Genomic DNA, 27,507 nt, shown 5'->3' on the forward strand with positions numbered 1-27,507 from the left:
CCAGAATAATCAGAGCTTAGGCATTTGTTTTGGGGACCTCACATGCTCAAAGTGTGCTGAATTTTGTTATTTCAGCCTGACAGTCCTAAGGGATTGGTTTTGAATTCTCTGTTTTACAAGGAATGTAAATTGGATAAGTTGATGCCCTATTGATGGGTTGGGCAAAAGAAAAACAAAAACAGCCTTCCATAGTTCTGGGACAAAATCTAAGTAAGAAAAAGTAAGAACTAACCAATTTTTAATGAATCACATGTAGGATGAATAATTCATAATTAATATCAGTGTTGTGCTCAAATACTAATGTCTTCCATTAAGCTGCAGAGGTGAAGCTGAGAAACTCAGAATGAGGACTGTTAAAAAGGAAGCAGGGATGAACGTCCATCTGCTGTGCAGTTCACACACACACACACACACACACACACTCAGAACTATGCATATATGTGGCTCTATGCATTTACATCATAACTTGTATAATAAACCTGAGGCTAAAGTATATATTTAATAATTAAATAAACAACATAAGCAGGCTGTACACATTTTTAGTACAGCAAAGTGCAACTGAACAAGGGAACTGAGAAGGAAAGCTGCCACCCTGTCTCCCAGGGCTGCCTGCCTCTTCAGACATGGACGTTTCAATTACCCATGCAAGAAACAGCCATTTGGATTAAACTCACAATTCACTATAAGGAAGAGGGAAGGAAACAGACCAGGAATTGTGCCCTGACAATCTGATATGACAGCTCATGTCAGATTAGAAAGGTCATGCAATTTATTCCAAGTCATACAACTAATAATTACTAGAGCAAGGACCCAGGTCTGTATGCACAAGATGTGTGATCTATCCACAAGATACCTGGAAATCTAGGCTTCTGGAGGCAAGTATAGTACAGATGTTAATCTTGAAAAAATGTTCTCATTCTGTTTAAACAACATACCCTAGAGAAGGTTTTCTTTTCTAAAATGTTAAAATGTCCAAAGGACTTCCCTGGTGGCTCAGACGGTAAAGAATTTGCCTGCAATGCAGGAAAACCAGGTTTGATCCCTGGATTGGGAAGATCCCTTGGATAAGGAAATGGCAACCCAATCCAGTATTCTTGCCTGGAGAATCCCCATGGCCAGAGGAGCCTGGTGGGCTACAGTCCATAGGGTCACAAAGAGTCGGACATGAATGAGCAATGAACACTTTTGCTTTCAAAATGTCCAAAAGCTTTAGATTATACAATAAAGTACTACAGAAAAACCAAGCTGATTTTAAGAAAATGAATGGCCATCCCATATACTGCTTGTTCTCAGGGCTTCCTCAGCAATACTGCAGAACTGTAAAGACTACAAAAAAAGCCATTCTACAGGAAGAATAATCACATACAATATTTCAGTGTAATTCCCCTTCTGCTGGCCTTTCTTAGAAATCACTGTACAAGTAATTAAGATGGGTCCATTGGAAAATGCTTATTAATGACCACCAAAATGTTTCAATAAGGCAGATAATACATCTGACATGCTAGTAGATTCAGAGTTTGGTCAACCTCAGTTGTACTTTCAAACAGTTACTTTGGAATAAAATGTAGCCATTTCCAGGTTCTCATCTGTATTACTTCTGAAATCTCCTTTAGGCCCATAATGCACTTCTGCGCCTAGTCTTTGCTTTGACACTTACACTAATTACATGGCCTTGTCAATTCCAGCAATACTGTGCAATACTTAAAATCCTTAATCCATTTTCTCTAAAGCATCCAAAGTTACAAGGCCATTTACATACATGTTTAGGATTGTTGAATGTGTATCTGGATGTTCTTAAAGTTACTTTGGTTTTACATATGATTGCAAAGATGAATAGTTTTTAGTTTATGCAGCGAGAGAATCTGCCTGTCTGCTATTTCCCATGAATTGGTTCAACATTATTACACTGCCATTATTGGAATAATTCTTATTATAAAATAATTTTAAGTATTAACATTAAGCATCTCTTGAAATAATTCTGTTTCATCTTATTAACCTCAACATCTGTGTCATTAGTGCCATTTAAAATGTTTTAAAGCAATCTAAGCTATAGCAGAATCTTGAAAAACTTGCCTTTTGGTGAATGAGGGGACTCACAGTGGAGCTGAGTGGCCTCCTTCATCTTAGGGAAAGTTCTGTTAACTGACCACCTGTTAACTCTGGGTGGTCACATTGAGATAACCAGCTGGCAGTATAACCTCCAGCTGTTGCTTCCCACCATTTTAAACACTGGGTGTAGTTTCCACAAAAATCTGAAAACAAGAAGACCATGCCCAGAAAGCCATATGGACTGTTTCATACTATTCCACTCAATAGTTTGAGAAAAGTATATGGCAAAACAAGTGGACAACTTCTGAAATGGAAATAGGAATTCTAGAGTTAGATTTTAACTGGTGGGCAATAGAGAAAAAAAGCTAGAAAAAGTGATTATTTTTATTGTTACCTTTAGGTTGTCAAATAATTTCAACTTGAAAAGTTACTTTCCTGATCAAAGTTGTCATTTGTCCTTTTCTAGCAACATCCATCAGAATCCCAGGGTGGGGATAACTTACGAAGAGAGGATACGCTGGAGGTGCCCCGAAGAAACTGGTGTAAGCCTTCTTCGTCTTCGCTGGAGCTGACTATACTGTTCCTCATTTCTAGCATGGACAACTGAGTGCAAAGGCTGAGCTGGTGGTCCAACTTTTTGATCTTCTGTAAAGCAAAGTTTTAAGATTTCTGAATGCTACGGGACTTAGATCATAGCTTTCCTGTAAGTAGCATTTACTTTTCCTTGAAACAAAGAACTGTTGGTACATAGTCCCAAATAAATAGTAGCTATAATTTTTTATTATAAGCTATTACTGCAGATACATTATAAAAATTTAATATACTCACTGGACTATTTATTAATCTGAAAAATGCTAAGCACCAACCTAATTTGATAACAGCCTAGACAAGATAACTTGAAGAGTGCACACACCCATACTCATAGTCCCTGGGGAACAATACTTATGGAAACAATGTTTTACAAGTTCTCTTCTGGACTCATTTAAATTTCTTTCTCATCAAACATGGGGAAATGAAGATCAAATTGTTGAAGATCCATACAGCTCTGAAATGCCTCACTGAATGGCCACGGGCTTCCATCCTATACCTCTCTTGTCACTTATGGGTTTTCTGGAAAGGGACCTGATCAGTAGGATGTGCAAGACTGGAAGACATGGGGTTAAAATGCCAGCCTCCTGCTTGCTGGGGTTGATCAGCATTTATCAGTCTGCCCTGCCTCCCCTGGCCTACACACATCGCCCTTAGTCCTCCGTCTCAATTACCATCTTCTTTAGATTCCTTGAAAGACATATTATGAAGAGGACAGCACATCCTCACTACACATGAGGTGTCTGACATGTGCAGACACCTCACTAGGTCATGGGAAATATAATAATTACATGGTATTTTCTCACTCTTGAGAAATGATCCCCTGAAGGGTCTCTCAATTATAAGCATCCCCACTTCATTTAACAAAGAACTAATTCATGATTAGTTAATGAAGATTCAGGAACCTATACACTGCATAAAGGAGGGATACCTCACTCTACATATTTAACAAAGTAAAAGGACTCAGAAAAATACGTACTTTATCGTTTAAGGTGGGATCATTCAATGAGTAGAGCTTGTTTGTAATGTCTTTTCCTATTAGATACCTAAATATTTCATATAGAAAAGGCTCTGATTCCAGAAAGTAAGTTAATCTTTCTCTTGACCAGCATAAAAATCTGCAATTATCATCTGCAATAATGGTGACCTGCCAAAGAAACAGAAAGAAAAATGTATATGAATTATGATGTCAGTAACGTGGGACAAGGGAAGAGTGGAATAATTTAGTGGATATTATTATAGCAATGTTTTATCATATAAGTTAAAATAGGATTCATAAACATAAGCTTCTATAAATATAACATTATGTTTAAAATCAAGTAGTCTGTACACTGGGCTTCCCAGTGTACAGTAAAGAACCCACTTGCAGTGCAGGAGACATAAGAGATGGAGGTTCAATCCCCAGGTCAGGAAGATCCCCTGGAGGGGGGCATGGCAACCCATTCCAGTATTCTTGCCTGGAGAATCCTCATGGACAGAGGAGTCTGGTGGGCTATGGTCCATAGGGTTGTAGGAAGTCGGACATGACTGAAGCAACTGAGTATGCAATCAGCAGACTAAGTGAAAATAAAGTCTTCAGGTTTTGTTGTTCTGTTTTGTGAGGTCTGGTGATAGAAGATTGGCCTCCATGTCAATAGCACTGCTAGAGTGTACTAGACTGATGTCCCAACTGGGTGTTCAAGATGGCTAAATATTTCTTTATACCTGGATTATTATACTAGAGAATGAAAAAATGAACTCATGTGAATTGATTTTAGCACCCAGATTGTCATTGATGAACAAGGCTAGTAGGGGTCCTTTTTGGTTCCTTCTGTCATAGGTATTTCTCGTGTGTGGACTACCAAGGGTAGCACAATGGGGACACACAGAGAAGCCCCAGCCAGCTCAGAACTGGGAAACATACTATTTCCTTTAGTGTCATTACATAAGAAAGTGGGAGAGCATTGTAATTGCACTGTGCAGAGCTCAAGTATTCCGTAAAGAAATCCTCTCTCCAGAACGAGGAGCGCATCCTCACATGCCATTCCTCCCATGCAGGTCCTTCCATCAGCTTCACATGGCATGCCTATCACTGAACTCCAGCTCATCCGTGGTCCATTCTCTCTCCTGAGCACCCTGAGGGCAGGGACTGCATCTTCATACTGAGTGCCTGGCTTTCAACACAGAGTGGTGCTCAGTGCAGATTTACTGATGAAGGAATTAACAGATGAACACAAATACTTAAGGCAAAAAGTGTTTTTATATCTTTAACATTAAACCCAATGCCAAGTGGGAGATTAATAAAAGTTTTCAAAATTGACATGAAGTCATATCTGGGCTCAGAGCAAATGTTTCCAAAGGAGCTCTTTACCCTTTGTTAGTCAGAACTAAATGTATTTCAGATGACAAGATATGTTTTCTCTCTACTAGGAGAGAAAACAAAAAACCTAGCTTCTCTCCTTGTGTCAGTGGCTGAAATCTGATCCTTAGTAAATCAGAGGGTTTGACTACAAAAGATGGGTCAGTGTTCCCAGGAAAATAAAACTGTACTTATTTATCATGTTAATGTTAAAATATTATATTAAATAATATTAAATAATAAATCCACCAAACCAAATACATTGGCATTTAAGAAACGCATCAGCAGCTCTATGGTTCCATAAAACGCTAAATTCCATTTATTCTTTCAACATACATTTTTAGGCTAGTAATTTATGCCAGACCCAGTTCAAGGCACTGAGGTTATCACGGTGAACAAGAAAACAAGATCCTAGCCCTGTGATGCTTACATTAGTGGAGGAAGCTGATAATAAAGAAATGTGACAACCTCAGGTGGCAGTAAGTGTTTTGACAAATTACAGGACAGCGGAAAATGGAAGAGAATGACTAGGAAATTCCAGGTACACATAATGCCCTTCCTTTAAGAATATATTGTATTTTGAAACATTTAAGGTGCTTTTATATCTATCATGTAAGCAGATCCTTAAAACTGCCTTTGAGATAAGACAGATAACATTCTTCCTCATTTTCCAGATGCCAAATAAGCACCAAAAAATTTCCATATGGACACATGTTAATGAACAGTGGAGTGAGTGCTTCTGACTTGCAGCCCAGACATGTTTTCCCACCAGGTGGGAAATCCAATATGTTCTAGATTCATCAAGACAATCACCGAGAAAGCCATTTGGTGAAGTGAGCGTAAGGCTGACTCACCATCGAGAATCCTCTGTGTAAAGAATAACTGAACATACTGTTATAAAGCCTACATTCTAGTGGAGCAAGCTGGTAGTAAGTACGGATACGTGACCAAGAACAAAAAGATTTATAGGAAGAAAAGTATAAGATCAAGAGACATAGAAGCCTGTCCTTAGGAGTTCCCAGAAACAGTAGGAGATGTGTATGTAAACAAAAGCCGACTGAATAATATTCTCGAGGAGGGAGTATTTTTAGAGAAGGTGAGCACCGGGCACTCAGGATGACCCAGTCCTGCACCCAAGCATTGAAGAAAGGGTTAGGAGAGTTGAAGTCCCTTCATTCTGCAAAGACGTCATCCATGCCTTTGGAAGATACAATTCATGCACAGTGGGGGAAGAAGTAAAGGATGACTTGGAAATCATCCAGGAAAAGAAGAAGCCATTGCACAGGTGATGTATTGCACATGCATTTAACTTTTTTTCAACCATTTTAATAACCTCAAGTTTTCCACGAGGCAAAAATACTTTTAACATATTATAGTTTGCTTAGAACCATTGCTTAGAACTATTTTTAAAAATTGAAGTTTAGTTGATTTAGTGTTTCAAGTATATAGCAAAGGGATTTGTTTATACATATATATTTCTCCTTTTTCATTATAGGTTATTGTAAGATTGAATACCATTCCTTGTGACATCAAATTGGGAAAGGAGTACATCAAGGCTGTATATTTTTACCCTGCTTATTTAACTTATATGCAGAGTACATCAAGCAAAATGCTGGACTGGATGAAGCACAACCTGGAATCAAGATTGCCGGGAGAAATATCAATAACCTCAGATATGCAGATGACACCACCCTTATGGCAGAAAGTGAAGAAGAACTAAAGAACCTCGTCATGAAAGTGAAAGAGGAGAGTGAAGAAGTTGACTTAAAACTTATCATTCAGAAAACTAAGATCATGGCATCTGGTCCCATCACTCCATGGCAAAGAGATGGGGAAACAGTGGAAACAGTGACAGACTTTATTTTGGGGGCCTCCAAAATCACTGCAGATGGTGACTGCAGCCATGAAATTAAAAGACGCTTGATCCTTGAAAGAAAAGTTATGACCAACCTAGATAGCATATTGAAAAGCAGAGACATTACTTTGCCAACAAAGGTCTGTCTAGTCAAGGCTATGGTTTTTCCAGTGGTCATGTATGGATATGAGAGTTGGACTATAAAAAAAGCTGAGCACTGAAGAATTGATACTTTTGAACTGTGGTGTTGGAGAAGACTCTTGAGAGTCCCTTGGACTGCAAGGAGATCCAACCAGTCCATTCTAAAGGAGATCAGTCCTGAATATTCACTGGAAGGACTGATGCTGAAGCTGAAAGTCCAATGCTTTGGCCAGCTAATAGGAAGAACTGACTCATTTGAAAAGACCCTGATGCTGGAGAAGATTGAAGGCAGGAGGAGAAGGGGACAACAGAGGATGAGATGGTTGGGTGGCATCACCGACTCAGTGGGCATGAGTTTGAGTAAACTCCGGGAGTTGATGATGGACAGGGAGGCCTGGTGTGCTGCAGTCCATGGGGTTGCAAAGAGTCAGATGTGACTGATCAACTGAACTGAACTTTTGCTATATAGCAAAGTGATTCAGTTATACATATATACATTCTTTTTAAATATTCCTTTCCATTATTGTTTATCATACGAATTGAATATAGTTCCCTGTGCAATAGAGTAGGGCCTTGTTGTTTAAACATTCTATACTTAATACCTTACATCTGCTAACCTGAAACTCCCACTTTACCCCTCTCTAACCCCCTCCTCCATGGCAACCATACATCTGTTTTCTATGTCTGTGAGTCTGTTTGTTTTGTAGATAGGTTCATTTATGCCATATTTTAGGTTCCACATATAAGTGACATCATATAGTATTTGTGTTTCTGACTTAGTTTACTTAGTTTGATAATAACTAGTTCCATTTCAGTTCAGTTCAGTCACTCAGTTGTGTCCGACTCTTTGCGACCTCATGAACCACAGTACGCCAGGCTTCCCTGTCCATCACCAACTCCCGGAGTCCACCCAAACCCATGTCCATTATGTCGGTGATGCCATCGAGCCATCTCATCCTCTGTTGTCCCCTTCTCCTCCTGCCCTCAATCTTTCCCAGCATCAGGGTCTTTTCAAATGAGTCAGCTCTCCACATCAGGTGGCCAAAGTATTGGAGTTTCAGCTTCAGCATCAGTCCTTCTAATGAACACCCAGGACTGATCTCCTTTAGAATGGACTGGTTGGATCTCCTTGCAGTCCAAGGGACTCTCAAGAGTCTTCTCCAACACCACAGTTCAAAAGCGTCAATTCTTCGGTGCTCAGCTTTCTTTACAGTCCAACTCTCACATCCACACATGACTACTGGATACAGTTATGTAAAGTTTAAAAATAAAATAAAATTAAAAAAAAATTAAAAAAAATTAAAAAAAAATAAAAATAATTTTCTATTTAAAAAAAAAAAAAAAAAGAAAAACCATAGCCTTGACTAGACAGACCTCTGTTGGCAAAGGAATGTCTCTGCTTTTTAATATGCTGTCTAGGTTGGTCATAACTTTCCTTCTAAGGAGTAGGCGTCTTTTAATTTCATGGCTGCAATCACCATCCACAGTGATTTTGGAGCTCAGAAAAATAAAGTCAGCCACTGTTTCCCCATCTATTTCCCATGAAGTGATGGGACCAGATGCCATGATCTTAGTTTTCTGAATGTTAAGTTTTAAGCCAACTTTTTCACTCTCCTCTTTCACTTTCATCAAGAGGCTTTTGTGTTCCTCTTCACTTTCTGCCATAAGGGTGGTGTCATCTGCATATCTGAGGTTATTGATATTTCTCCCGGCAATCTTGATACCAGCTTGTGCTTCTTCCAGCCCAGCGTTTCTCATGATGTACTCTGCATAGAACTTAAATAAGCAGGGTGACAATGTACAGCCTTGACGAACTCCTTTTCCTATTTGGAACCAGTCTGTTGTTCCCTGTCCAGTTCTAACTGTTGCCTCCTGACCTGCATACAGGTTTCTCAAGAGGCAGGTCAGGTGGCCTGGTATTCCCATCTCTTTCAGAATTTTCCACAGTTTATTGCGATCCACACTAGTTCCATTTACGTTGCTGCAAATGACTGAGTAATATTCCATTATATGTATGGACCACATCTTGATCCATCCATCTGTTGATGGACATTTAGGTTTCTCTATGTCTTAGCTATTGTAAATGGTGCTGCAATGAACAATGGAGTGCTTGTATCTTTTTGACTTATAGCTCTGTATGGACATATGCCCAGGAGGTGGATTGCTGGATCATATGGTAATTCTATATTTAGTTTTCTGAGGAACCGCCATACCGTTTTCTATGGTGCCTGCACCAACTTACATTCCCACCAACAGTGTAGGAGGGTTCTCTCTTCTCCACACCCTCTCCAGGCCATTCTGACCAGTGTGAGATGGTACCTCATTGTAGTTTTGATTTGCATTTCTCTAATAATTAGTGATGTTGAGCATCTATTCTTGTGCCTATTTGCCATCTGTATTTCTTCTTTGGAGAAATGTCTATTTAGGTCTTCTGCTCATTTTTTCATTGGACTTTTTGTTGTTGTCAAGTTGTATGAGCTATTTGTATATTTTGGAAATTAAGCCCTTGTCAGCTGCATCGTTTGCAAATATTTTCTCCCATTCTGCAGGTTGTCTTTTCATTTTGTTGATGATTTCCTTTGCTGTGCAAAAGCGTGTAAATTAGGCCCCATTTGTTTGTTTTGTTCTAATTTCTATTGCCTTGGGAGACTGACCTAAGAAAACATTGGTATGATTTATGTCAGATAATGTTTTGCCTACGTTCTCTTCTAAGAGTTTTATGGTATTATGTCTTATGTTTAAGTCCCTAAGCCATTTTGAGTTTATCTTTGTGTGGGTGAGAGGGTGTATTCTAACTTCATTGATTTACATGTGACTAAGCAACCATTTTTTATTGACGGTTGAAAACTACTTTAAACCTGTTTAAATTATTATTCATATAATAAGCTATGCATGCATGCTAAGCCACTTCAGTTGTGTCCAACTCTTTGTGATCCTTCAGACCATAGTCCCCCTGGCTCCTCTGTCCATGGGATTCTCCAGGCAAGAATACTGGAGTGGATTGCCATGTCCTCCTCCAGGGGATCTTCCAACCCAGGGATGGAACCTGATTCGTATGTCTCTTGCATTGACAGGAGGGTTCTTAACCACTAGCAATACCTGGGAAGTTGAGTCTTCCAAGTCAAGGTCAAGCATTTAGTTGGAAGCAGGTAGTTAGCATATTGACTGAGGTCATTTCACTCGATAGCTAACGCTTCATTTCTGTCAAATAGGCAGTTTTACTTAATGATTTCCTGTCACGGCAGCCAAGTGAAACCTATCTTTAATGAGGAATTTTTTGAAGCACCTAGGAATTCTTAAAGCTTCCATAAAATACATTTGCTTTTTAGATTATTAGGGTATCTCGGCAGTGCCATGCTTGAGTTCTTGTGAAGAATTTTACAGAAGAAATAAAAGCCTACACAGCAGTGGAAGACAAAGGAATTTCTCTCAAGTAGAGAATAGACAAAGCATTTGTAACCAGGTTTGCTGCAATTACTCAAGGTGCTGGATTAGTCCCAAACCTATCTTACACCCTCACTTAATGAAAACACCTTATCAAGAACCAGGGTGTCGGAAGGAAATGCTGAATGTGCTAGCATGGGAAACGGCAGTCTGACATTATGACTGACTGACTATCCTCAGGGGAGAATTTATTATTTTCTTTGTGTACTACACAACATTTCACACATGAAAATGTCCCAGAAGTGGTCCATTCAGCTAATTTTTATTGAGTTCTCATCTGCACTAAAACACAGCAGAGCCAAGGCTGGCAGATTAAATTGCTTTGCAATTTAACCCAAAGATTTACTTAACACTAAGAGAAGGTTTTATTTAAAAGCAGTTAAAACTCAGTGTTCCTTTATTTCACCAGAGCCTGGACATCTGCCTCCAAGACATTCTTTTTCCCTTAAAGTCAATAAAGGTTTGTTTTTCAAGCTTCACAGCACAGGATGTGCTATCGATTATGGGAAGGCAACAGCGGGAGGTAGAACCCAAAAGAAAAATGAAAATGGCAAAGCTCACTGGAGATGAAATAACTGTACAAAGAAGAAATAAGACACAAAACACTACTTCTGCCTTTTGTGATATTGATACTCAAGATTCTCCCAAGAGTTCTCAGCAGCAGCCTGTGTCTGTAGGTCCTAGCGGAGTACCAAGGGAGCAGCTGGATGTTTAGAGTTGGTGTGTCAGCTCTGTCACTGCCTGTCATCATAATTACCGCACGTTCCTGAACGACAGTCATTGTGTGATCTCAAGGGACAGCCGCCAATTCTACTGGCTTCCTTTCCTCCTTTCATCCTACTGCTGAATTCACTAGCACCCCTACCAAAGAATGAATTTAAAGAAGCAAAAATGCAAAGGAAGCAGCGCCTTGTCAGAACACTTATAACTCGCCAGAGTTAGAGAAAAATGAAATTAGCAGGTAAAAGGGTGCGTGAGTGCAGAAGTCTGGCCACTGACAATTTCAAGTGTCCTCCGCCATTGGCATAGAGAGCGAAAAGCTGATCCTGGCAGCACATGATGGTTTTCATCTGGGAACTCGCTTCAGGAAGAGGCAATATACTCCTACACAGATGTGCAACAGCTATTTTTACTCTTGAGTATCTGCCAATAGGAACATTTGGTGACAATCAAAACAGAATCTCTCCCGAGGGCTTACTCTGATGGGAGTCTTCTCCAACTGTACGGGACTTAGGCTCAATGATGCCAGAGCAGTTTTTATCCATTGATCAATCAGCCACACCAGACTCTATGCAGAGAAAAGCTAATTAGTGCTTGGGGAGGCTGAACCAATATCTTTCACCCAGTTAGGGTACCTTGAGTTTGGTCATGTTTTTAGAAACATGAGAAGCAAATCAATCATGAGGACTATTTCTCAAATGCCAAATCCCAATCCCTGAGAAGTGTGATGAGAGGTAGAAATTCCTTTGTATGTTAATTTAATTACACATATAATTTGAAGTCCGGTGTTAAAGACAGTACATGTTATGTCCCAGGGGCTACAAGCTGCTGGAAACACAGGAGGTTCAGTCCCCTTCCTTTCCCCAAATGCTGGTCTCTTCAGGATCCTATGAAACAGTTATTGTGTAAAATCACTTGCTACTATAATCAGAAATAGATGCAACAGATAAATGTTGGACTTTGGAAGAAGAAATTGGAAGCAGGTCAGAGGAAAAGAGGGAGAGAGGAAAGAAGTGGCCCTGGATCAGTTTATAGATGGTAGTGATTAAAGATACTGTAAGAATACATCTCAGTGCAGAGCTGACCCCAGAAAAACCCAAGGGAGTGTGTAAGTTAGAGGAGGCAGGATGAAAGTTCTGCTTTTTCCTCCTGTATCTTTAGCTCAGCAAGCCTGGGGACAGCATTGCAGCCAGGTAGTAAATTTATATGAGACCCTCTAGTAAATGCACATAACTTTAACATGTTGTGTGGTTACTCAGGCAGGGTAGGAGCGCAGCAGGCCTGAAACCATTGTAAATCCACTTAACTAGTGTTTGTGAATGTCCCTTTGTATCTCCATGTGGCATCCCCAAGAGTGTGGGATCTCAAAATGAGACTCAACAATAAGACTTTGTCACCAAGAAACACTGATTTTTCCTCTGTCAGGTGGTAGCATCCCCTTCTATTCCATTTCCCACCTAAATGTTTACATTTACCCTCCTGTCAGTAATGCCTAACGTGGCTCCCGTTCATAAGAAACCCTATTCTCAGGATACTTCCTTACTGCTGTTTAGCTAGAGGCTCAGACTAAGGAAACTCTCATCCATTTTCTTGGTTACTTTCCTGACAATACTGAGGGGAATAAAATAGGACAGCTGGACATTTACAGGAAGAATCAGAACAAAGTATCACATAATGGAGCATTTTCATTTTTTTTTAAGATATTAAAAGAGTCAGGCTGAGTACTTCAAATTATTCTAACTGTAAAGAACTTCATTCTTTGCCCTTAAATATATTCATTACATTTAAAAGAGTATAGTGGTTAAATTTTTTTTTTCATGAGGATTAACAAAGTAGGTTCTCTAGGGCAAAATCAATTTCCTGCTTTTCCACAGTAAAAGTAACCAATTACATGTTTTAAGCACACTGATTATCCATGACTGACCTTTTCCTTTTTTTTTTTTAATAACAAAAGCATTAGATGTTCTCTATAGGAAAAATATAAAAATTCAACTAAACAAAAAGGAAGATAACAAAGCAATCAAACATTCAGAAATATGTGTTAACATAATAGCTAAATCAGGATATATCTTTCTAGATCTCTTCTTGTGTACCTATACACACCACTTTCAGTTTAACAAGGAACTTCCCTGATGGTCCAGTAGTTAGGAATCTGCCTGCCAGTGCAGGGGACACAGGTTTGATCCCTGGTTCAGGAAGATCCCACATGCTACAAAACAACTAAGCCCTTACCACAAGAGAAGCCACCTCAATGAGAAGCCTACACACCACACTGAAGGGTAACTCCCATTCTTAGCAGCTAGACAAAAGCCCACATGCAGCAATGAAGACCCAGGACTGCCAAAAATAATTTTTTTAAAATTTTTGCAAAAAATGGGATCATACTTTATATACCATATGGTAATCTGTTTTTTCAATAAATCATGGCCACTTTTCCATCCATATCCTTTGGATTTTGAATAAAACATTACCTAGTTTCAATCTTCTTTAAAATCATGCCAAAACATACCTGGAATTTTTCACCTTTGTGCATCTGGGTTGATCTAAATTCAGGAGAATCTATAAAGGCACAGGGGTAAATGTTATGCAGAAAATGTCCTCGATAGGAAACCTTCATTCTGATAACAGAAATTAGTGTTAATAAATGCATAATAATTCACACATAACATGACAAGCCTTAAAATCTCCATAATCTTATGGGTTTTTTTATTTTGTAAAAACTTAAAGACCCCACAAGAGACTGACTTAATTAAGAAGCACTTCCCGGGGCACACGTATTTGTTTCAAAATGAGTTTCACTAACCACAAGGGGAAAAAAGTGTCCATATTGAAGCAGACATGTCTAATTTCATCAGTGTCTAGCTGCTGCTGCTGCTGCTGCTGCTAAGTCACTTCAGTCGTGTCCGACTCTATGCAACCCCATAAACGGCAGCCCACCAGGCTCCCCTGTCCCTGGGATTCTCCAGGCAAGAACACTGGAGTGGGTTGTCATTTCCTTCTCCAATGCATGAAAGTGAAAAATGAAAGTGAAGTCGCTCAGTCGTGTCCAACTCTTCGTGACCCCATAGACCACAGCCCACCAGGCTCCTCCATCCATGGGATTTTCCAGGCAAGAGTACTGGAGTGGGGTGCCATTGCCTTCTCCGAGTGTCTAGCTGGAATGACCACATAATTCATTATTCAAACTGGTACACTTCTGAGAGAGAACAGACAATGCTGTCTCCCTAGGAGACTGATATTCCTAGAAGTTGCATTTTTGTGATATTCAAAAAAATAAGCAAGTCACCTCTAAAACACGCATAAGCTTCTTAAATTTTAATACCCAATTTAAACCTATTCCAGTTCTGCCTCATTAAACTTACTAAAAAGGTGAAAATTATTCACAAGTAAAAATCCTGATAGCAACATGATTCACTGAGATAAATCCTACGTAACTTTACCACGTTACTCTCTAACATTCTATAATGCAGTCGTCCAGTTGAAAATTTACCTCCATGACCGCTTACTCCATTAGTTGACAACATTCCCTTTCTTTCATTTCCTACCTGGAGGCCAGAAGATTCCAGGCAAACAAGGCATTTTGATTTCCATAGAGCACTTACTTTCCTTTCAGGAGAATACTCAGACGGTCGTCAACTGAGGTTAGCTCCTCTACAGCATAGCTTTCGCCCTTTTTCAACGTTTGGATCATGCAAAACTGTCCAGTTAATCTTCTGAACAAATCTGGAGACACACGGAGGGGTTCAAACAATCGCCGGTAGATGCTTTTGAGTTCCTTTTCGATCTTTACCTGAAAGGAAGCAGTGACCGAACGCCACATCTAATGCAGCAACCCCGAAACATCAGCTGCTGTGGTCTAAGTAGAGTTTTCAGAATAAATGGATCTGCAATACATGCCATCACCCTTCTATATTTTGGTCAGTGGAATCTGACACCAAGAGTAAGTGGTGATGTAAGTTTAGATGCTAAAAGGGCACTTTTGCAATTAAGCTGAACTCGGACGGCATATGGTGAAGATCTGCACCGTTGATTACATCTCTTTCTACGCACTGTCAAGCAACCGTGGAGGTTCTGATTGTTGTCACAGGATTCGCCTTGCCCATCTTAGCATTTTCTATAAATAACATATTAATAAAAGCTTTTCATTTTAGAACATTTCTATTTCACAGAAGGAAGTTACACTAACTCTGAAATATTACAGCAAGGAAATAAGTACATAAATTAGGAATCAACTTGGAAATACATTTACGAAGATTGATGCATTGAATGTTTTACTTATGTGCAATTATTATCTAGTGAGTTAATACAGGAAATCAAATATCCTTAGCTGTAATTACTACTTCTCATGTATTTATTCCAAAGCACAGTGAAGAATGTAAAATTCAAATGGCTCAGTCGCCTCTGTTGTCAGACTATCCAAGGCCCAAGTCAAGCCTATCCGTGTGCCCAGCATTAGTCTGGGAAATCTGTACTGCATGCAAATGAACTTTGATGTTCAAGTGATCATCCATCTCAATGAAATCTGTGGCAGCTATGCCATGAAGCTACAGACCCAGGAGATCAGGGCTGCTCAGATGTCACTTGCAGCCTTTCTGACACTCTCACTTTCCTGCTGTTTCATTTTAATGAAGAATTAGCATTTATATTTTTCAAAAAGATAGGCTTATAGCCTGAGAAGAAACAAAAGCACAGATACTGAGTGATTTACTTCCTTGGCGGCACTATCACATCAATGACTACTGAATCTTACGTTCAGAACGTGGGATTCTAGTAAGTTCTGATATTGAGAAGCTGAAATCCTTATTATTACTATCATCTACCTTCTCCACTCTAGAGCTTTCGTAATGAGTGTTTAATTCATAGATGTCTCACTTTCAGCATGCACACTAGCCAGTGTGGCATGATAAACATGAACTGAAAAACTGACTTAAATTCATAATCAGCTCATCCTGCCAGCTTTAGCTCAAGCCCCAGTTCTTCCATGAAGCCCTCTAAATTCCTCTCTTTGAAAGCATTCACTTATCAAAGGTTTCCTTGAGCACCAGTTACGTGCCAGCCATGGTTGGCCAGAACAGGAAACACAACAGTAAGTGTGGTAGATGATCCTATTGTTTGTAGCTCCTGGCTGCTTCCACCCCTGAAAGAGGATCGTATATCCTCTTACCCCATCCTACTCCACATCATTAGGCTTGGTCATGTCAGTTGCTCTGGCAAGCGGAATTGATATATGCTCCTTCTGAGCAGAAGTTTTTAGAAACAATAAGTGTTTCTTTTGTTCTATTTTTCTCTCTGCCATGACAATGCATGTCCAAATAGAACCTGCTGCTTCAGCAGAGGCCCTGAAATGAAGAAGACACGTGGAATAGAATTACAGCTGTACACAGCTGCCACAGTCCATATATTAGGTGAGTGAAGAAAAAAGGTGTTGCTGTTATATGGCACTGAGACTTTCAGACTGTTACACAGCATAACGTAGTGAAAACTGACTAATACAGTAAGCAAAACAGTGGGTTACAATGTTTGAGGAGGTCACAATCTAGTGGAATGTCTATGACACATATCAAACTGTATCAGGGAAATTGTCACTTCCTAAGAATTATCGTTTCTAACACTTTTCTATGTGCATGTCTGGCCTTGAACATAAGATTAGAGCAAGCATGTTGTCTTTTGCTCTACTGAATATTTGCATGTGCTTTGACAGTCACCAGTCAACAAACAGCTATGCAGTGATTGCTAGAGGCCATGCTATTTTCCTTTTTTGTTAGCATCAATTTGTTCTTGGTATAACTAAGGAAACACAGCAAGATAAATTGGAGTGGAAAAGAAAAAGTTAGATATTACTGTTTTCATTACAACTCACTGAAAATGGTGATTTCCTTAAATGAGTATTTTGGACATAGGAAAAAAAAAAGCTATTACACTTAAAAACTAGCATAAAACATAACATGAGCTATTTGTAAATCATTAGTGTGTTCTGAAAGTTGTCTATGAGCACTTAATTTTATAACTAGGCAAAGATATTATCAAATGACATTTGAACATCAATAGGAAGAAGAAATAATGAACTTATGACTAAGAAGAAAGAATACTGTCATGTTCTTTCATGTCTAAATTGCCCTAATGATTAAAAATGTTTTAAAAACTTGCTTTGGAACAAATTTCATGCTATTCAAATATTTCATTTTCAGGCATATATACACAAAAAGATTGTATCTGATGATACATCTTCAGAAAAATGATATTAAAGGGCCTAAAGATATTAGATGCTCATTCTCAAATATGAACAAAGTACTTGATTAGCTTTAAAATCTCTTACTTATCAATTAATTGTTAGTAATTACCGGTCTTTTCTTGTACAAAAGATATGAAAGATGCAGAATGTTGATCCCCAGGAACACTGAGTTCCAGATCATGATATCCAAGGCACATCGGTAGAGAGTGGCCCAGACGACATAAAGGGCACATCCTGTGAACCACGAAGTGGGCATGTTAGATGTCTTGTAGCTTAATAAGCTTGTCTTCTAGCTTCAGCATGTAGCTTAATACATTTGTCATCCTCTGTATATGAAATAAACCAAACACACCTTGGAAATACCTGTCAAATATCACTTTGTCACATTTTGGTTTTTGTTTGATTACCAAACCAAACCACATGTTGTTGCAGAAAATTTGTAAAGTATAAAAATCATCGTTAAAAGGAGAACAGGACCTCATAATTCTGCTACTTAAAAGATAGCCACTGTTGATAGTTAATACGGACTCATAGTTTTTCTGTATTTTTAACTGATGGGAAACCTAATGAATCTACAATTTAAAACTTACTTTTTTATTTATTGCAGTGATTTTCTCATTTCATTAAAGCACTTCATATCACTTCATGGGAAATAGATGGGGAAACAGTGGAAACTGTGTCAGACTTTATTTTTTGGGGCTCCAAAATCACTGCAGATGGTGATTGCAGTCATGAAATTAAAAGACGCTTACTCCTTGGAAGGAAAGTTATGACCAAGCTGCTGCTAAGTCGCTTCAGTTGTGTCCGACTCTTTGCGACCCTGTGGACTGTAGCCCACCAGGCTCCTCCGTTCATTGGATTTTCCAGGCAAGAATACTTGAGTGGGTTGCCATAGCAAATACTGAAGTCATGTAAAATCTTATTACTTAAAGGAGACAGGGTAACATGATGGAAGGACTGACTGGGAAACTGGAGGACCTGAATTATAGTCCTGGTTTGGCTAGTGTTCTCTGGTCTTAACCTTGGATGATTGATTTGATTTCTCCAAGGCCTCACTTGCTCTGTTTCTACAGTGATGGACTAGGTGATCTCCCTTGGTCTGTTCCACCTCCAAAGTTCTGTCTTAAAAGTCATAATTAGCTTTTGCTTTTTTATACAGTGTGGTTTTATTTCTTCCCTCAATACTCTGTTCCTCCTGCTATAATCCCTACCTGACCCAGAGGTAACAGCCACAGAACCCTACCTTCCAGCCATCCTTCCAGCATTTTCTTTGACCCTTCCTTGTCATTATCATATATTTCAGGCACAGTGAGCTACTTTTCATCCTCCCTCAATGTGCTGGATCTCCGCCTCCTGTCCTTTTACCTGGATACCACACATACTCACACTCAAAGGAATCCTTTGAGTGTGAGATGAGGAACCCTTCATCTTCCCAAAGCCAGCTCCACTGCCGTCTCTGCAGTGCATCCTGGTCTGCTTTCCCGCTGAGCCCATCACCCTGTCCGTTTCTCCCTGGCACTGCAACGCCCACCTGCATCACAGCATCTGATGTGTCCTATGTGACTGCCCACCTGTTTCTCTCTGGCCCCCCAAAGAGTGTCTTTCTCAAGGATGCAGACTTCATTGTTCACTTTCTGTCTGACATTTTACACATGCTCAAAAATGCATCTGAATAAATGAATCACCAGGGACATAATCACATAGAGAGTAACTTGTCCAGAATCACTGGCTAAAATGGTAAATTCGTCTGTTTTAGTATTTTGATATGGATTAATTTAACTTGCTTCATCAGGGTTCACAGAGTATCTCCCTAAAATTTTATTTGAACTATTGTGTCTGGGCAACTATTTTTGTTCCCAGGGTTGCTTTACTGCTCCCAGCAAGTAAACGACTATTCAAATAATGATAGTTAAAACTATAGAGTATTTACTATATGCCAGGCACTATTGTAAGTCAAATATCACATATACACACACACTCATAAACACTCACCTTATTCTCAAACCCCAGGAGGTGGTATTATTTTTACCCTTATTTGACACCTGGGGAAACTGAGCTATAGAAAGGTTATTGCCCCAGTTCAAAACAGTTGGCAAGTGCTGGAACCAGTATTGCAATAACACAGTCTGGCTCCAAAGTTTGCAGTATTACACACAAATGGATTTCTGATGTCTGGAAAATCTAAACAACATATGAACATGTTGTTAGCTTTATCTAAAGTACAAAAGGGCGAAGGCCTATGTTCTAACTTACTCGATGTACTGCTAATTTGCTAATGAAGGCTCACAGTTTTGGTATGCTATAGACCCTCTCCAATACAAAGCCCATCATCAGATGCAAGTTATAGAAAAATTTTATATAACATCAGTTAAGTATCTTACCTACAGCTAACAGCCCCCTAAGAAGTATCATATGAAGGTGAAGTGTAGTTGGAATAACCAATCCAACTGCGAAAAAAATATTTGCCACATGAAAAACTAGATGATGTATCTCTCTCCAGTTTTCACAAGTGGTTTCATTGGAAGGCACAGGTAGGATTCTTTCTAACTCAGGTGTAAAACCTATTGCAGTTGCTTCTGTCAGTGGGCTGGACTCCGTATAATTCATCTTGAAAATTCCTGTAAAAATGAAAAAACGAAAGGACAGTCAAAAAATGACAGCTGTATCTTATCACCCACCCCTATGGGTATTATACCAAAATTATTTCTGTGAACTAGATGTTGGTAAATAGACTTGTCTGGTGCTTACGAATTAGACAGACCTAGGTTAAAGTTCCCACTCTGTCACATATTAAATGTATCCATTTTCTTATCTGTTGATGATAATACTTCACTGACTTTATGATGAAATACATAAACTACTTAGGATAGTGCATAACTATTCTCTGATGTATATACCTATACATATCTACATTTATCTATTAATATGTTTGTATCTAAACATACTTGGTGGGGTAGAGAGGAAGGAGGGATTTAACTAGCCTATAAACAATCACCAATATTCATAAACCACAGCAATTTAAAAGTAATTTAATATAGTTTTCTATTATGCTGCCATTAGAGACACTGAATCCAAACACAGGAAAAATGACTAGAAAATGGGTTTTCTGAATACTTTGAAAAATTAACAACTTGTTATTTACTATTTGAAGGGTTAGGATGTTTTGTTGTTGATTAGTCACTAAGTCGTGTCTGACTCTTTGTAACCCCATGGACTGCAGCCTGTCAGGCTCCTATGCCCATGTAATTTTCCAGGCAAGAAAATGGGAGTAGCATGATATTTCCTACTCCAGGGGATGTTCCCGACCTAGGGATCAAACCTGCATTTTTTGCATCTCCTGCATTGGCAGGTGAATTTTTTTACCACTAATGCCGTTGTTAATCACTATACCATATATACGTATGTACTGCATTATCATATTGTTGTTCAGTCACTAAGTCATGTCTAACTCTTTAGACCCCTTGAACTGTAGCACTCCAGTCTCCTCTGTTCTCCACTGTCTTCTGCTGGGTTTGCTCAAATTCACGTCCATTGAGTTGGTGATGCTGTCTAACCAGTTCATCCTCTTCCACCCCCTTCTCCTTTTGCCTTCAATCTTTCCCAGCATCAGGGTCTTTTCCAGTGAGTCAGCACTTCCCATCAGGTGGCCAAATTTCAGCTTCAGTATCAGTCCTTACAATGAATATTCAGGGTTGATTTCCTTTAAGATTGACTGCTTTGATCTCCTTGCAGACCAAGAGACTCTCAAGAGTCTTCTCCAGCATAATTCAATATTATCAATTCTTTGGTGCTCAGCCTTCTTCATGGACCAACTCTCACATCCATACATGACTACTGGAAAAACCATAGCTTTGACTAGACAGACCTTTGTCTGTAATGTGATGTCTCTGTTTTTTTAATACACTAAGTTTGTCATAGCTTTCTTTCCAAGGAGCAAGTGTCTTTTAATTTCATGGCTGCAGTCACCATCTGCAGTGATTTTGGAGCCCAAGAAAATAAGATCTATCACTGCTTCCACTTTTCCCCCCTCTATTTGCCATGAAGTTATGGAACCAGATGCCATAATGTTTGTTCTTTGAATGTTGAATTTTAAGCCTGCATTTTCACTCTTCTCTTTCACCCTCATCATGAGGCTCTTCAGTTCCTCTATATTTTCTGCCATTAGAACATATCATCTGTAGATGGTGATATTTCTGAGGTTGTTGATATTTCTCCTGGAAATCTTAATTCCAGCTTGTGATTCATCCAGCCTGGCATTTCATATGATGTACTTTGCATATAAGTTAAATAAGCAGGGTGACAATATACAGCCTTGATGTACTTCTTTCCCAAATTTGAACCATGTCTGGTTCTAACTGTTGCTTCTTCAGCTGCACAGGTTTCTCAGGAGACAGGGAAGGTGGTCTGGTATTCCCATCTTTTAAAGAATTTTCCAGTTTGTTGTCATCCATACAGTCAAAGGCTTTAGCATAGTCAATGAAACAAAAGTAGATGTTTTTCTGGAACTCACTTACTTTCTCCATGATTCCAGTGAATCTTGGTAATTTGATCTCTGGTTCCTCTGCCTCTTTGAAACCCAGCTTGTATATCTAGAAGTTCTTGGTTCACATACTGCTGAAGCCTAGCTTGAAGAATTTTGAGTATAACCTTGTGAACATGTGAAATGAATGCAACTGTACAATAGTTTGAACATTCTTTGCTGTGCTGTGCTTAGTCACTCAGCCATGTCCGACTCTTTGCAACCCCATGGACTGTAGCCCACCAGGCTCCTCTGTGCATGGGGATTCTCCAAGCAAGAATACCAAAATTAGTTACCATGCCCTCCTCCACAGGTTATTCCCAACCCAGGGATCGAACCCAGGTTTCCTGCACTGCAGGTGGATTCTTTACTGTCTGAGCCACAAGGGAAGCCCAAACATTCTTTGGCATTGCCCTTCTTTGGGTTTGGAATGAAAATTGACCTTTACCTGTCCTGTGGCCACTGCTGAGTTTTGAAAAATTGCTGAAATATTGAGTAGAGCACTTTAACAGCACTATCTTTTAGGATCTTAAATAACTCAGCTGAAATTCCGTCACCTCCACTAGCTTTGTTTGTAGTAATGCTTTGTATAGAGTTGATGTCACATTCCAGGATGTCTGGCTTTAGGTGAGTGACCACACTATTGTGGTTATCCAGGTCATTAAGACCTTTTTCTGTAATGTTCTTCTGTGTATTCTTGCCACCTCTTTTTAATCTCTTCAGCTTCTGTTAGGTCCTTACCATTTCAGTCCTTTATTGTGCCCACCATTGCATGAAAGCTGGAATCAAGATTGCCGGGAGAAATATCAATAAACTCAGTTATGCAAATGAAACGACCCTTATGGCAGAAAGTGAAAGGCAGTAAAAAGCCTCTTGATGAAAGTAAAGAGAGAGTGAAAAAGCTGGCTTAAAACTCAACATTCAGAAAACTAAGATCATGGCATCCAGTTCCATCACTCCATGGCAAATAGATGGAGAAACAATGGAAACAGTGATAGACTTCATTTTCTTGGGCTCCAAAATCACTGCAGATGGGACTGCAGCCATGATATCAAAAGACTCTTGCTCCTTGAAAGAAAAGCTATGACCAACCTAGACAGTATATTAAAAAAAGAGTCATTACTTTACCAACAAAGATCCATCTAGTCAAAGCTATGGTTTTTCCAGTAGTCATGTATGGATGTGAGAGTTGGACCATAAAGAAAACTTAGTGCTGAAGAATTGGTGCTTTTGAACTGTGGTATTGGAGGAGACTCTTGAGAGTCCCCTGGACTGCAAGGAGATCAAACCAGTCGGTCCTAAAGGAAATTCATTTCAGTATCCAACTTTTTGCAACCCCATGAACCTCAGCACACCAGGCCTCCCTGTCTATCACCAACTCCCAGAGTCTACCCAAACCCATGTCCATTGAGTTGGTGATGCCATCTAACAATCTCATCCTCTGTCATCCCCTTCTCCTCCTGCCCTCAATCTTGCCCAGCATAAGGGTCTTATCAAATGAGTCAACTCTTCGCATGATGTGGCCAAAGTATTGGAGTTTCAGCTTCAGCATCAGTCCTTCCAATGAATATTCAGGACTGATTTCCTTTAGGATGGACTGGTCGGATTTCCTTGCAGTCCAAGGGACTCTCAAGAGTCCTCTCCAACACCACAGTTCAAAAGCATCAATTCTTCAGCGCTCAGCTTTCTTTACAGTCCAACTCTCACATCCACACATGACTACTGGAAAAACCATAGCCTCGACTAGATGGACCTTTGTTGACAAAGTAATGTTTCTGCTTTTCAATATGCTGTCTAGGTTGGTCATAACTTTCCTTCCAAGGAATAAGTGTCTTTTAATTTCATGGTTGCAATCACCATCTGCAGTGATTTTGGAACCCCCCAAAATAAAGTCTGACACTATTTCCACTGTTTCCCCATCTATTTTCCATGAAGTGATGGGACCAGATGCCATGATCTTCGTTTTCTGAATGTTGAGCTTTAAGCCAACTTTTTCACTCTCCTCTTTCACTTTCATGAAGAGGCCCTTTAGTTCTTCTTCACTTTCTGCCATAAGGGTGGTGTCATCTGCATATCTGAGGTTATTGATATTTCTCCTGGCAATCTTGATTCCAGCTTGTGCTTCCTCCAGCCCAGCATTTCTCATGATGTACTCTGCATATAAGTTAAATAAGCAGGGTGGCAATATACAGCCTTGACGTACTCCTTTTCCTATTTGGAACCAGTCTGTTGTTCCATGTCCTGAATATTTATTGGAAGGACTGATGCAGAAGCTGAAGCTCCAATACTTTGGCCACCTGATGCAAAGAACTGACTCACTGGAAACGACCCTAATGCTGGGAAAAATTGAAGGCAGAAGGAGAAGGGGACGAGAGATGATGAGATGGTTGGATGGCATAACTGACTTGATGGACATGAGTTTGAGCAAGCTCCAGGAATTGGTGATGGACAGGGAAGCCTGGCGAGCTGCAGTCCATGGGGTTGCAAAGAGTTGGACATGACTGAGTGACTGAACTGAACTTGCATGAAATGTTCCCTTAATATTTCCAATTTTCTTGAAGAGATCTCTAGTCTTTCTTATTCTGTTTTCCTCTATTTCTCTGCATTGTTCATTTAAGAAGGCTTTTTTTTTTTTTTTATCTTGCTTTGCTATTCTCTGGAACTTTGCATTCAGTTGGGTATATCTTTCCCTTTCTCCTTTGCCTTTTGCTCCTCTTCTTTCCTCAGCTGTTTGAAAAGCCTCCTCAGAATACCACTTTGCCATCTTGCAGAATTTCTCTTCCTTTGGGATGGTTTTGGTCCCTGCCTCCTGTACAGTGTTATGAACCTCCATCTATAGCTCTTCAGGCACTCTGTCTACCAGACCTAATCCTTTGAATCTATTTGTCACTTCCACTGTATAATCATAAGGGATTTGATTTAGGTCATATCTGAATGGCCTAGTGGTTTTGCCTACTTTCTTCAACTTAAGCCTGAATTTTGCAATAGGGAGCCCATGATCTGAGCCACAGTCAGCTCCCAGTCTTGTTTTTGCTGAATATATATAGCATCTCCATCCTTGACTGCAAAGAACATAATCAGTCTGATTTTGGTATTGACTATCTGGTGATGTCCATGTGTAGAGTCCTCTCTTGGGTTGTTGGAAAAGGGTGTTTGCTCTGACTAGCATGTCCTCTTGACAAAACCCTGTTAACTTTTGCCCTGCTTCATTTTGTACTCCAAGGTCAAACTTGCCTGTTATTCCAGATATCTCGACTTCCTACTTTTGCATTCCAATCCCCTATGATGAAAAGGACATCTTTTTTTTGGTGTTTGTTCTAAGCGTTGTAGGTCTTCATAGAACGAGTCAACTTTAGTGGCCCTGCACAGCATGGCTAATAGCTTCATTGAGTTACACAAGCACCTTCGCTGTGATAAGGCTGTGCTCCATGAAGAAGACATTAACATATACACACATAATAACTATATTACTATAGTCATTTATATATACAGAGAGAGTTAACATTTACTCCTTTAACCTTCTAATTTAAACATTTACTTTCTTTCCCATAAAAATTCTAGTTAGAAGGATCTCACAAATTGAAAAGTAATAAACTTCCTGGTTCTTTATATGTAGGAGGGGTCATAAGTATGCATTTGACTATTTAATATTAGAATCAGTAGCAAATACATTTCAAAGAAAATACATTTTACACGTTTACATAAACCTTAACACAAAATGGCACTACTTCACGACTATATGATCAGTCTTCTCTGGTACTTTAAAAATTCTGTTATTAATTATACAAATTGGTCCCTGACAAAAACTATGTAGATTTACAGAATAAGTGAATTGTTCTGTTTCAGGGAAAGAATTCCAAATGGAGACCCAAAATATGTTAAACATTTCATTTAAAAATATGAATTTCCTTCCAATAAGTTCACACAATAAGCCATATGTTTCCATTTCTTTCTTTTTCATCATACTGAAGTAAAGGTTTCAGGTGATAGAATGAATTGGTATCAGGTTGGCCATTTTTCAAGGATGTTATTAATACATTAATGTGAAAGAATTCCACATCTCTTAAGATGATAGAAAAACACGCATGCCTAAATTTACAAACAGTAAATAAACAAGTCAAAGATCTCATCTCATAATTCTAAAACGGTTCATACATATAAGAAATAGTTGACTTAGATATTGATTTGCTGAAAAGAAAGAAATCATAGAAATACAACTACTTTTTAATTGATGTATACTTGATGTACAATATTATATGTTACAAGTGTATGATACAGTGATTCACAATTTTTAAAGGTTATGCTCCATTTATAGTTATCATAAAATACTGGCTATAGTTCTGTGTTGTTGTACAATATATACTTGTAGCTTATTTTATTGTATAATAGCTTGTACCTCTTAATCTCTACTTTCCAAATGTTTGAATCAATAAAAATATAAGCCTATTCAAGGATTTGAATAGGCTTATTCAAGCCCATTTTAGGATGGTGGAATCATTATTTTAATAACTCAATTTATACAAAGTTTATTTTCAAGAACCAAATCAGAATTAATCTCACAATTTTTTCAAGAGGGAGAATGATATTAAATTCCTCTATCACTCATGATGTCAACATCAGCCTATGCATTAGTATCATATAAGCTAAAATTAACTGCCATTTCTACTGCATTTTAGAATGTGTTTTCATTTCCATTGTCCCATTTGTTCCTCAAATTACCATATGTTCCCTACAAGGCAGACTATGTCATATTCATCTAGGTATATCCAAGCCTAGTCTCTGTAGAGAATGCCAGAGGCAGAGGTAAAAGCCATATGTAAGGTATACAAAAATGACAAACACTTTTAGAAACTACCTTTCAGTCTCCCCAAGCCTAGCAGTAAAAGCAGGAGAGTGCCAAGCCTTCCAGAGGTTGAGAGTCAGGTTCTGTACTATGAGCTCCAGGAAAGCCAACCTAAGTAAGAGAAAGTCACTTCTGCTCTTTGGGTGGGTTTCTTCCTGGGAATTGAGACAACTGGACTAGATGGTCATTGAAACCTTTTCAAGTTTTAACAGCCTGTGGCTCTAATAGAGATTTACACAGTCAGTTAATTAATACGTATTCTCTCTCACATCCACATGATTATACCTGTATTGTCAATTAATCCACTGTAATTCAATTTCAGGCTTTTAAAAGTTCTCCAAGTGGAACTAAAAGTACCAATTTATGGTCAAGAAAAATGACAGGAAAACTATGATCTACTAGCCCAAGAACCAAGGACACAGTAACATGGATTTTTAAAAAGTGAATTAATCCTATAACATATTTTGATGTAGCACACCTTATTAAAATACATAGTCTATATACTATATAGTTATTAACACCTTATTAAAATACATAGTCTATATACTATATAGTTAACATATGATTCATTTTACTTGTATGTTTATATGTCTACTATTTATCTATAGGTCTAGTATTTACCTGTGTATACTTTTCTATATGTCTATTTTGAAATGCCAGTGATCTACTGTCAATAAATATTGATAGGATCTTGCTGGTTTCAATTTCTTTTGACGACTACCTAATGGATTCATGTGGCTTACACTGAATTATCCTTATGCAGAGAATGCACGGGTCT

The 27,507-nt window shown here is 38.9% G+C and overlaps 2 protein-coding genes across 14 annotated transcripts in view; one reads left to right on the top strand and one right to left on the bottom strand.

Moving 5' to 3' along the window:
- Positions 1 to 4,936, top strand: part of LOC123327714 — a 30,331-nt gene extending 25,395 nt beyond the window's left edge. For 6 of the 9 annotated variants that reach the window (XR_006542400.1, XR_006542402.1, XR_006542406.1 and 3 more), the window contains 2 exons: positions 2,516 to 2,752; positions 4,675 to 4,936. Coding sequence is in view for 1 of the 9 variants with exons in the window: in XM_044924351.1 (XP_044780286.1) it covers positions 2,516 to 2,591; positions 4,675 to 4,712 (114 nt within the window). In the remaining 8 variants the exon portion in view is untranslated. The remainder of the gene's footprint in view (positions 1 to 2,515; positions 2,753 to 4,674) is intronic. The other 3 variants (XM_044924351.1, XR_006542404.1, XR_006542403.1) reach the window with 1 other exon arrangement.
- Positions 1 to 27,507, bottom strand: part of BVES (blood vessel epicardial substance) — a 47,169-nt gene that overhangs the window by 18,380 nt on the left and 1,282 nt on the right. For all 5 annotated transcript variants that reach the window (XM_045161961.1, XM_006073726.4, XM_006073727.4 and 2 more), the window contains 6 exons: positions 19,749 to 19,985; positions 17,477 to 17,601; positions 14,738 to 14,925; positions 13,645 to 13,753; positions 3,617 to 3,784; positions 2,553 to 2,694 (listed from right to left, as the gene is read on the bottom strand). In XM_045161961.1, coding sequence (XP_045017896.1) covers positions 2,553 to 2,694; positions 3,617 to 3,784; positions 13,645 to 13,753; positions 14,738 to 14,925; positions 17,477 to 17,601; positions 19,749 to 19,985 — 969 coding nt within the window. The remainder of the gene's footprint in view (positions 1 to 2,552; positions 2,695 to 3,616; positions 3,785 to 13,644; positions 13,754 to 14,737; positions 14,926 to 17,476; positions 17,602 to 19,748; positions 19,986 to 27,507) is intronic.

The sequence above is a fragment of the Bubalus bubalis genome, chromosome 10, assembly GCF_019923935.1.
Source record: "Bubalus bubalis isolate 160015118507 breed Murrah chromosome 10, NDDB_SH_1, whole genome shotgun sequence".
NCBI lineage: Eukaryota > Metazoa > Chordata > Mammalia > Artiodactyla > Bovidae > Bubalus > Bubalus bubalis.